Source organism: Mucor velutinosus, assembly GCF_035048745.1.
Source record: "Mucor velutinosus strain NIH1002 chromosome Unknown tig00001564, whole genome shotgun sequence".
Taxonomy (NCBI): Eukaryota; Fungi; Mucoromycota; class Mucoromycetes; order Mucorales; family Mucoraceae; genus Mucor; species Mucor velutinosus.
The window spans coordinates 826,966-839,376 of NW_027041906.1; the positions used below are offsets into that span (position 1 = coordinate 826,966).

The 12,411-nt window shown below is 38.1% G+C and overlaps 1 protein-coding gene across 1 annotated transcript; it reads left to right on the plus strand.

Moving 5' to 3' along the window:
* Positions 1 to 1,566: 1,566 nt before the first annotated feature.
* ATC70_010545 (uncharacterized protein) lies at positions 1,567 to 5,424 on the plus strand (the record flags this gene model as incomplete). The annotated part of the gene is made up of 1 exon (XM_064829758.1): positions 1,567 to 5,424. The coding sequence occupies one exon, from the start codon at positions 1,567 to 1,569 to the stop codon at positions 5,422 to 5,424; it is 3,858 nt and encodes a 1,285-aa protein (XP_064682260.1).
* Positions 5,425 to 12,411: the final 6,987 nt, after the last annotated feature.

Consider the following 12,411-nt stretch of genomic DNA (forward strand, 5'->3'; position numbering starts at 1 on the left):
ATCTGTTAGCGTTTGACATATAATGACTAGCTTACTGTAAGCTTAAGGCTCAGGTAGACTGTGTGAAGTTCATCGGTAGAGTACCTTGAAAATCAACCATTTTCATCATTCTTTTTAGTACTCATCCACAGTACCATCAATAATTCCACATCAAACATGTCCTAGTCAATCAAAATACCCTCTACAGCTATCAATGCACATATATTCCACATTCATATAGTAATGTGAAAAGTTTTACTAGCAGAATCTATTCAATATTAACTATTTTTTAAATATCCTTTTTCTCAACAACCATGCTATTTACGCGAATTTCAATTGCACCATCGTTTAGAGGGCAGAAAACTGGTTAGAAACATGCTAGTCTCAAGGCTCTAGCACCGCTTTTTCAAAAATCGATGTTTGATCGTCCAAAAGTTGAAAACCTCAAAATCAAAAAACATTTTGTTCACCCAGGTCCTCATAGGTGAGAAAATTAGAATCTCATTAAACTTAAATATGTTGTAGAATAATGATATTGGACCAACTTCCAAGTGGTAATGTTATAACTGGAAATGCCTGCTTTAGGGGTGAATCGACATTGGAGATACTATTTTTAAGTGGGGTGAAGTGAAATCGGGTTTAATAAATTTCATAAAAAATAAAGCAATATGATGTATCATTTCTAAACCGTATCTCTAAATGCGTAGAAACAATCAGTTCAAGCACCGATCACATCAGATCATAAACTTTGACATGAAACAGGATACAGTTACGATCCATATCATGGCATGTTCAGGATAATAGATTGGATCTGTTATCCTATCACCCAAATCAACCCATCTAATACCTTATCCTCACATCAAATCCCTCAGTTCGAATAGTATATAAACGCTCTTATTTCCAATGTAATAAACGATATTCTTTACCTGATTAATTTCATACTCTTTTTTATAAATAATTTATTTCTGATAAATCACAATAGTAAAATACAATAGAAATCAACTGTATTTTATTTTTTGTATAAAATAAACTGAATATCCTGGAAATCCTTATCTGGGATATTGAGCAACTATGGCAGCAGGGCATAGTTGTCATATCTGAATATACTTGTTATTGATTTGATTTTATTTGGATAAAGATACCATCACTTATTACGACCATCATGGGTGTGATTGAATACACTGTGTTGTGCCAGAAGGGCTACAACTGTCTATAAAGATTAAGGTATTCTTGATGGGTAGATATGTCTGTGTTGTGCAACAACATGGACAAGCTATGATAAGTGAAGTGCATCTCAGCTATCTAAATACTGAGGTTCACCAGATGTGATAAGCGTTGTACAAGATAAATTGCTACTTTGGCATTCAGAACTTAGTATAAATAGAATAACTCTTGTCTTCATCAATAAATCTTTAGTTTTTGTGTCTGATCTTATTCAAATAAGTCTTTTCTTGTTTTTACAAGATTGAACATTTTTTATAAGCTACAAATAATAATCCTTTTATTCTTTGTGCTTAACATTTTTTAAGATCGTGTAAATCAGAATCTTCCAGATTTTAACCTACCTATCTAATTTAAACCGAAAATATGACTATGAATGATTTTACTGTGTCTCCTGCAGAACAGAACAAGAGTTCAGATGTTCAAGCTGTTGGAAGCGAGCTTTCGTACGGAGGAGCTGTAGAGCGACTTCGTCAGGAGGTTCATGGGTTGATCGCTGAAGTTGCGAACAGTGGGGACAAGTCGGACGAAGAGGTCGACGCTTTGAAGGCTGCCCTGTCAAAGAAGTGCTCTAACTTGGAGGCTATAGAGAAAGCTCTCTCTATGGTCACACCTAACCAGAGTCCTTCCCAAGTAACAGTGGTTAGTCAAGGTGCGGCTAATAGTTCAACTGTACCTGATGATCTTCCTTTGTTCCAATGGTTTGGACGTGTCAAAGATGAAAAAAAAGAAGTTTTTGCCAACATTGAGGAGTGTTGTCGCCGGTTTTCCGATAAGTTGAGCAGTTGCACGCTTGATCTTGATGAACACTGGTATCGTTTGCTTCCTCCTTGTCTTCCCGGCGATCTTCGCAATTGGCTTGATGAGTTTGTGAAAGCATCTGGCTCCACTGTGTCTTGGGCTACCTTGAAGGGAGCTATCATCGGTCGTTTCGGTACACCAAAAGAACAGCTCAGATTCGAAAGAATTAGGGAGTTTCTTCGTTGTACTAAAGGAAACGAAGAATCCGTTGATGGTTTCGTAGAGCGGTTTAAGACGTTGAGAAATAGAGCTGACATCAGTGATAAGGGTGTCGTAGCGATGGTGTTTTTTGACGCTTTCCCCAAGGTTACCGCTAGGTTGCTAATGGTTGCTATGAGTCAGGCACCAGAATCGTCATTTTATGACATTGATTATGTGTCCTCTCTCGTGCGCAAGATGGATATGATGGCTATTGAGACGGGTCAAGAATCTTTGGGCTCTGTTTTTGATGGAAGAAAACGCGCTGCTGACATACCTGTTTCGAACGAAGCAAAGAAGTCTCGGTACGCACCTTCTTCTAGTGGAAACGCTCTGCAAAGTAGCTCTTCGTCGAGATCCAATGGTCCCTCGTCCAACTCTCCACGTTCTGGTGCTAATCGTTTTGGCAAAACATTTGCTGAACATATTGCTGAAGGGACTTGCTCCAAATGTAACGGTCCTCAACCAAAGGGGCAGATGCATCACTGCAACACTGCTATTCGTACTGGTGGTGGTAACACCCATCAGGGCAATGGTGGTAAAAAAGTTTTGCGTGCCATGACTAAGAAACGTGGTGGCAAACATTCGATGGATGCTGCAATCCAAGCTGCTTTTCTCTCTGCTCGTGTTGATCGTGCGTTAGCTGAGAAAGGTGCTTCTTCCCCTGCTGTCTCCTCTGCTGAACAATTGGTGGATGATGTTGTCCTTGCTCCTTCTTCTGGTGATAGTGACAATGTTGATGTTGACCAAGATGCTGTGATGAGTGAAGCTCATGGTATCTTTGAGGATACTGACCTGGTGAATCGTGCCCAGTCTATTCTTCTTGAAAAAGAGATGAGTAGCATGTCTGTGGACGACGATACGCTACAAAATATATTTGCTCAGCGTAGTATTTATCTCTTGGGATGGAGTGTTATTAATGGTAAATTACTGCCTGACGGTAGAAAACTTACCAACATTGCAGATTGGCCGGCTATTACCACTGGTCGTCAATTGGCATCTTTCTTGGGTTTAATGTCGTACTTTCGTGCTGCCATTCCATGTTATTCTCGTCTGACTCGAGATCTTGATAGCTTGAAACAGTACAAAGATCTAACAGATGTTTGGAATGAGTCTCATACAAAAGCGATTGCCGACTTGAAGGATGCACTTACGATGGCACTTGTGCTGTCACCTCCTGATTTTTCGATTCGATTTCACTTGGCTACTGATGCTAGTTTAACTGCTCTTGGCGCGGTTTTATATCAAGTGGTCAACGATGAAATTCGATATGTAGGTCTCGTATCTCGTAAATTGTCTGTTTCTGAGCGCAACTACAGTACTACGAAAAGGGAATTGCTAGGGATTTGCTATGCCTTGGTTAAGTTTCATCGTTTTCTGTATATGCGAGAGTTTACCTTACATACGGACCATAAGAGTCTGATCTACTTGAATACACAGGAAGTCCCCAATGCACTCATGCTTGGATGGTGGGAGACCATTTTTTCTTATACTTTCGATATTGTGCATTTGCCCGGTGTCCTTAACGTAATTCCTGATGCTTTATCTCGACTTTACGAAGATTCGGATGCTGATGCTTCAGCACGACATCTTCTGGGGGGCAGGTACTATGCTGATGGTGGTGAAAGTGTAAAGAGAAAGAAAAAGGGTTCCAAAAACAAAGTCAAGGTTGTCACACCTTCGCCTCCAATGAAACGTACTTTGGTCAAGACAACTAAGGCGTTACGATCTAATTCTTTTAGCAACCATGCACGCACTGCGGTAAACGCTACTCTTATCAAAGATGGCACCACCACAGCTGTCTCGCAAAAGCAAAAGGAATTCATATTGCGTACGCTTAGGTTTGCTGACTATATCACTCCTCCTGCTAATGAAAGAGACAATATGATCATTGCTCAGCATCTGGTTGGACATTTTGGGATCAAACATGTTGAAACTGCAATTCATCATGAAGGGTTTCGCTGGGTGAACATTCGGAAAGACATAGAAAGAATATTAGCTGATTGTGACGAGTGTAACAGGTACAATATCGCTAGAGAGGGATATCATCCTTTCCGTAGTGTCAATGCAGCCCAACCTTTGGATCATTGGTGCATGGATCTCGGTGATATGGATGTTACTAGCTCTTTCGGCAGCAACTTTCTATTTGTCCTTACTGATTACTTTACGAGATTTACTGTGATAAGATGCATTCCAGACAAGAAGGCTACGACAATTGCCAGGGAAATGCTTCAAGTTTTCTCACTTTTTGGATGGCCAATCAAGTTGACTTCAGACAGAGGCCTGGAATGGATAAATGAGGTGGTCCGTGCTATGATGGACATCAGTGGGATAGACCATCGCCTGTCATTAGGGTACAATCCATTGGGTAACTCGGTTTCTGAGTCATTTATCAAAATATGTAAGTTAACGACTATCAAGTTGTTAAAAGGTAAGAGGGATCAATGGGAGCACTTCATTCCGTGGGTGAATTACTGCATCAATGTCAAGTATGCTCGGTTACATAAATCTCGTCCGTATACACTTTTGTTTAATCGTCAACCAAATGGTCTGGCTGATTACTCAAAGGTGGACTATTCCAAACGTTTGGAGAAAGCTGATAACAGACTCATTGACAAACGATACCGTTTTGTACAAGATGTTCTTATCCCGGCTATTTCTAAGCGTATTGTGGATACACAAAATGCTGATCATGCTAACTTTGCGAAGAAACATAAGGTCATTGCCGAACCCTATCCTATTGGTAGTAAGGTTATGATTAAAAATGTTCATCGTCAAAATAAGTTAGATGAACGGTATGAAGGACCTTATTTGATTCGTAGTATAACCGATAAAGGTTCCTATGTGCTGGCTGACAAGACGGGTGCACTCCTTAGTCGAGATGTGCCTACCCATCATATCAAGTACCAAGTCGCTGCGAATCCTCAGCCAATCACAATTGATGAATTCTCTGCAGAGCATTACGAAATTCAAGCTGTGATTGATCATAGAGGATCTCCTGGTAACTATGAGTATAAGGTAAAATGGAAAGGGTTCGATGATCCTAGTGAAGATACTTGGGAGCCTGTGAAAAACTTTGATTCGGCCAAACACATTGAGTTGTATTGGGCTCGAAGAGAAGGTGCAAAGGCTGCTGGTAAACGTAGGTTAGCTCCTCAAACAGTTAACTGGCGAACTCCTACTACTCGCGAAATTGGTCAGAGTGGTAGATCAAACAGGTCTTAAATGGCTACTAGCATGATGGGATCAAGTCTTTTCCTTACATTTTTGTCCTATGAAAGGTTTTTACACAAGGTTTTTACTGACTGATCTCGGATGCAGTGTCATTTGGTAATTATTTATTGGAAAGTGCTTTATGTGCTATATTGTCATGATGTTTTGTAATCTGGGATTACGAAATGTCCACAAGAAGTACCTGAATCTGGGGGGGCAATGTTGTGCCAGAAGGGCTACAACTGTCTATAAAGATTAAGGTATTCTTGATGGGTAGATATGTCTGTGTTGTGCAACAACATGGACAAGCTATGATAAGTGAAGTGCATCTCAGCTATCTAAATACTGAGGTTCACCAGATGTGATAAGCGTTGTACAAGATAAATTGCTACTTTGGCATTCAGAACTTAGTATAAATAGAATAACTCTTGTCTTCATCAATAAATCTTTAGTTTTTGTGTCTGATCTTATTCAAATAAGTCTTTTCTTGTTTTTACAAGATTGAACATTTTTTATAAGCTACAAATAATAATCCTTTTATTCTTTGTGCTTAACACACTGTGATCAGGAGCAATTTATTCACTCGATGTGTGAGATAAGCGTGCATCTTTACTTTAGTATGTTTAAATGGTTGTTGATTTACATTTGAGCGCTTTATTAATAGATTTAAATAGCATGGAGTTGAATGAGTGCTATTTGATGAAATTTGCTTTTCAATCAAGTTGCGTTTGGGTGGCTATTTCATTACACCAGCAAAACAGCAGCACATGAAATTGAAACATGTTGGGAGTTAATCTTAAACGACGTATGTCTGGCAAGGCATATGGCATTGGGATTACTTGGTACCTAGTATACTGCAGCAGCTATATAACGTATCTCACATACAGTGAATTTATTTAAAGAATATCCCTCGCATAAAACTGTGTGATAGATGCCAGATCGAATAATTGCATTTTATCTTACTTCTGAATAAAGAAGGATTTAAATTGTATCAATATTTGAATACATTTTTATTACAAACATAATGTTGCATACAAGCATGCATCTTAGGCTACATTCACTTTCTCCTCAAGCCACCTTTTACAGTGTAGCAGCATAGATGATGTTTATCGTATCACATCACATCTATGTTTACAAGTCCAGTCAATTGTGTGTGCACAGGTGCCTCAGGAACTACAATACATTCAATCTCCCCAATGTCAAAATATCGAGATCCACCTACACTACATGAAACATACCGACTTAGGTGGCCTCTCAACAAGCTATACCAACAATCCATAAGGCCCCAGTGGCCTGCTATTTATATACCATCTCAACGTAGTAGTCATTGACCAGGGATCTACCATATTTAAGCAAGCTAGATGCCCTGTAATAAAGAAGCTCTTTGCTTTCGTTTTAGATACAGTTGACAACTGATTATTATCATCGACTTATTATTACGAATTCATCACATAAAATTATAATACATGACAGATCAATAGGAAATCAACTAGTTGTAGACCTTCGTTGCTTCAACCTCTTAGCCAATCAGATTGCTTGAAAACTCCGCTGACCTAAAAAAAATTTGCGAGGGTTTCCCCCTGTTTTGATGTGAGGCAAAATTTTAAGCGCCGCTGCTATCATCAAATTTCCCCCAGGTGCTAGAGCATGCCTTACTTACACCACCTAGCTTTAAATTCAGGCGTTGAGACTCTCAATCATCACTAAAGTAAGTAGTGACAACCAAGTGGAGGCAGCCTATCTACCTCCTAGCCTCGGATAGAGTCTTGTTGAGCTTCAGGGATAGGCACATCCACACAACGTAAAAAAAAAGGTATGCTTCAAAGAAACATAATAATAATAAAAGAAAAAAGAAAAGAATATAATACTATACGAGTATAGTAGTATGTAGGCAAAAAAGAGACACTAACACAAAGTGAGTACTCAAAAGAAAAGTATAACAAACACAACATAATGACTAGTATTATGTCATGTAAAGCTACAGAGGAAACACTACCAACAAAAAAAAAAAAAGAAGAAAAAAGCGCAACAAGGCAAACATCATGAATGCATTATCACGAGAAAGGAAGTAATGTTATAAGCGTTCAAAGAAGTTTTATATCATTGCAACCAGAAGAAAGAAGACACTTACCACTTACCACAGCCACAGATAGACCATAAGAACATAGGCAACCACCAGAGATAGACCAGAGAACAAGCATGCACCAAATATAGTAGACCAGAAAAGACCATATTAGCAGCAGTAGCAGCAGCAACACCAGTACCATAGAAAAACTAAAGAACGAACATCATCAGAAGAGAGCAGACAAAGACCAAAGAAGTTACTTATCACTTGTCACCACCACAGATATACCATAAGGATATAGGTAATCACCAGAGACAGACTACAGAGCGAGCATGCACCAAAGGCAGCAGACCAGGAAAGACCAGATTAGCGGCAGCAACACCAGCACCATAGAAAAACCAAAGAATGAACGACACCAGAGACCAGACAAAGACCAAAGAATCAATCACCAGACATGATAAACCAAAGAAGCAGACAGCAGAGGTAGCAGACAAGTAATGGCAGCAGCACCACCCACGTCAAACAGACAAAAAGAATCATCAAAACCTAATAAACAAATTCAATTAATGTTAATTCTACGCCTTTCCGTGCTTGTTATCGAATGGTACCTAACATATTCCACTTTAAAGAAGCAGTATGAAATACTTCTAACAGTGCATGACAGTGTTATCAGAAGATAGAGTGTTATTATCAATCAAACGGTTTCCAAAACAGCCATGGTTTGGTACTAAACGCGTTTTGCAAAAAAAGGGAAAAAAAAGGTGGTATGGAAGAATGAGAGGCCGCTCTATCCGACGTCACGGCCAGTAGATCTGGTCTCAGTCTTTTCCCGCGGCAGCCTTAATTGCGGTAATTTAATATGAATTTGTGCAGTGGGTATTTTCGTGTTCAAACTTGTCTTGATCTAACATCTTTTAAACGTTTTTGCCAAATTTAACTATAAAAACTGTCGCTATCATACACAGATTCCTAATATATCTGTGGAATTTGAGGCTTTAAAGACTAAAATTCACAGAAAAAAAGAATAAAAAAACAGTAATGTCAACTTGATAAAGGTATATTTTATTATCAAACTGACAGGCGTAAAGTAAACTGAAGTCTCTCTACTGGCCAGGAAGATGATCCTTCTTATATACTATAACAATGGATAAAAGTTCTATTAATTAGATTGACAAATAAGTCAACTCAGATCAACTAATGTCTAATCATGCTAAAAGACAACTCCAGCAAGCTAATCATGATTTAGCGTTTGCCTGGATGAATAATTAGACTCTCATCCAAAGTACCCTGATCTATCCTTTCTATAAGGATAATTAATATCGATCTAGTAGCATGTATACGATAGGTACAGTCTACTTAGTTTATATCAATGGTCCATATCTGAGTGTATATCGCTAAGCATATATCTTTAGCATGTATCTGGAGATATGGCATGTCTATAGCATACTGTATGCATGTCTGTAGCATGTCCCACATATAGTACAAGTCTGTAGTACATAAAGTATCTGTAGCTAGTATCACGGATATAAGCATGTGTCTTACAGCGTGGATCATAAAGTGCATATCTGAAGCAAAAAGCTGACATTGCATTAATCTTGGTGCTTATCCAGATATGGTAAACATCCGTAGTCTATGTCGGAATACAAGTATAAGTCTGTAGCGCCATCCATGTCCGTGGTGCCATCTATAGCCTATATCCTATATAGTATGAATCTTATAGTACTAGCGTATCTGAAGTCCATATCTTCTTATAGTAAAAATCGGTATCGTACATCTAATCCAGTGTACATACAGTTTATATCTAAATCTGGTAACTGGATGAACTGTCGGAATGTAGATCATAGTGGATGTATTCCACACTTTGTGCTTAACAGTATATTTGGATCATCAAGTAGAGGTGTGATTTATTTACCTCCAGGGCAACACAGCCAACTAGGCCTTTTATTTAAGCCAAATTATGTCTAAATTTAGCCATTTTGAAGCACGAATAACTCATGCTACAAAGCGTTGTGAACGCTTGGAATAGGGCCAAACGTCTCCCCTTGGTTGCGTTTTACTTACTGATACTTTATCTCAAATTTTTTTTGGGTCATTGCAAATCCCTGAAAATTCTCATTTTTTTCATGAGTATTAGCAAGGGAAAATTCTTGAAAATCAAACGATCGCATTTTTCACCCCAAAAACGAAGACTTTTCCTATGGTACATATAAAATCAAATTGATCGTAAAGACGGGGTGCAGCACTGGAAACTCTTTCTATGTGGTTTTTCTATGTGAAATTTCAACATTTTGGCAAAAAACATGTTTTCATATTTTTGCAAATTGCTCATTATTTTCGGTCTGAAAGCTAAATGTAATCAACGCCGTTCGATGCGGCTTCTTTAGTTCTTTAAAGGTATATTAGAAAGTTGGGTATGATAACGACAGTTTTCATAGTCGGATTTGGCAAAAACGTTTAAAAGATGTGAGATTGTTAAGCACAAAGAATAAAAGGATTATTATTTGTAGCTTATAAAAAATGTTCGATATTATAAAAACAAGAAAAGACTTATTTGAATAAGATCAGACACAAAAACTAAAGATTTATTGATGGAGACAAGAGTTATTCTATTTATACTAAGTTCTGAATGCCAAAGTAGCAATTTATCTTGTACAACGCTTATCACATCTGGTGAACCTCAGTATTTAGATAGCTGAGACGCACTTCACTTATCATAGCTTGTCCATGTTGTTGCACAACACAGACATATCTACCCATCAAGAATACCTTAATCTTTATAGACAGTTGTAGCCCTTCTGGCACAACAGAGATCAAATCAAGTTTGAACACGAAAATACCCACTACACAAATTCATATTAAATTGCCGCAATTACAGCTGCCGCGGGAAAAGACTGAGACCAGATCTACTGGCCGTGACGTCGGATAGAGCGGCCTCTCATTCTTCCATACCACCTTTTTTTTCCCTTTTTTTGCAAAACGCGTTTAGTACCAAACCATGGCTGTTTTGGAAACCGTTTGATTGATAATAACACTCTATCTTCTGATAACACTGTCATGCACTGTTAGAAGTATTTCATACTGCTTCTTTAAAGTGGAATATGTTAGGTACCATTCGATAACAAGCACGGAAAGGCGTAGAATTAACATTAATTGAATTTGTTTATTAGGTTTTGATGATTCTTTTTGTCTGTTTGACGTGGGTGGTGCTGCTGCCATTACTTGTCTGCTACCTCTGCTGTCTGCTTCTTTGGTTTATCATGTCTGGTGATTGATTCTTTGGTCTTTGTCTGGTCTCTGGTGTCGTTCATTCTTTGGTTTTTCTATGGTGCTGGTGTTGCTGCCGCTAATCTGGTCTTTCCTGGTCTGCTGCCTTTGGTGCATGCTCGCTCTGTAGTCTGTCTCTGGTGATTACCTATATCCTTATGGTATATCTGTGGTGGTGACAAGTGATAAGTAACTTCTTTGGTCTTTGTCTGCTCTCTTCTGATGATGTTCGTTCTTTAGTTTTTCTATGGTACTGGTGTTGCTGCTGCTACTGCTGCTAATATGGTCTTTTCTGGTCTACTATATTTGGTGCATGCTTGTTCTCTGGTCTATCTCTGGTGGTTGCCTATGTTCTTATGGTCTATCTGTGGCTGTGGTAAGTGGTAAGTGTCTTCTTTCTTCTGGTTGCAATGATATAAAACTTCTTTGAACGCTTATAACATTACTTCCTTTCTCGTGATAATGCATTCATGATGTTTGCCTTGTTGCGCTTTTTTCTTCTTTTTTTTTTTTGTTGGTAGTGTTTCCTCTGTAGCTTTACATGACATAATACTAGTCATTATGTTGTGTTTGTTATACTTTTCTTTTGAGTACTCACTTTGTGTTAGTGTCTCTTTTTTGCCTACATACTACTATACTCGTATAGTATTATATTCTTTTCTTTTTTCTTTTATTATTATTATGTTTCTTTGAAGCATACCTTTTTTTTTACGTTGTGTGGATGTGCCTATCCCTGAAGCTCAACAAGACTCTATCCGAGGCTAGGAGGTAGATAGGCTGCCTCCACTTGGTTGTCACTACTTACTTTAGTGATGATTGAGAGTCTCAACGCCTGAATTTAAAGCTAGGTGGTGTAAGTAAGGCATGCTCTAGCACCTGGGGGAAATTTGATGATAGCAGCGGCGCTTAAAATTTTGCCTCACATCAAAACAGGGGGAAACCCTCGCAAATTTTTTTTAGGTCAGCGGAGTTTTCAAGCAATCTGATTGGCTAAGAGGTTGAAGCAACGAAGGTCTACAACTAGTTGATTTCCTATTGATCTGTCATGTATTATAATTTTATGTTTGTAATAAAAATGTATTCAAATATTGATACAATTTAAATCCTTCCTTGATATTTATATTGTTGCAACAAGTTAATCTCTTTTTTTTTTGTTGCTGATGTTTGGCTCAACAAAACGATACCATTAAAATCAATGTTGTCAGCAGATTTATTCAACGAACTTGATAGCAATTGCAGATAAATTAAGTTTCAAATTGCAGAGCATTAGTGAAGATGTAGTAGATTTTATACGAGATCATTAGGGTAAACTTCGCTGTAGACTTATACTTGAATTTATACATAAAAATGCGAACATCTGTTTTATGCGGCACATGCTGTGGATCAATGTCATTTAAGTCATATGCTGTAAATGTGTACATAGAAATCCACATTAGTACAAAACACATGCTTACTAGCTGCAAACACATTATATAGTATCACAGACTGTTGTACCTTATAATATATGACACTGTAATTTAAACTCGTAGTGCTCTCCATGTTTTTGTTCCTGAACTTGTCAAATGCTTCTTATTTTTTCATGCCAAGTCTAAGATTTATTGAGTATGAGGATCATACAGGTGATATTGCTATATATATATACAAGAGAGAAATATGAGCCTTTAAACGCT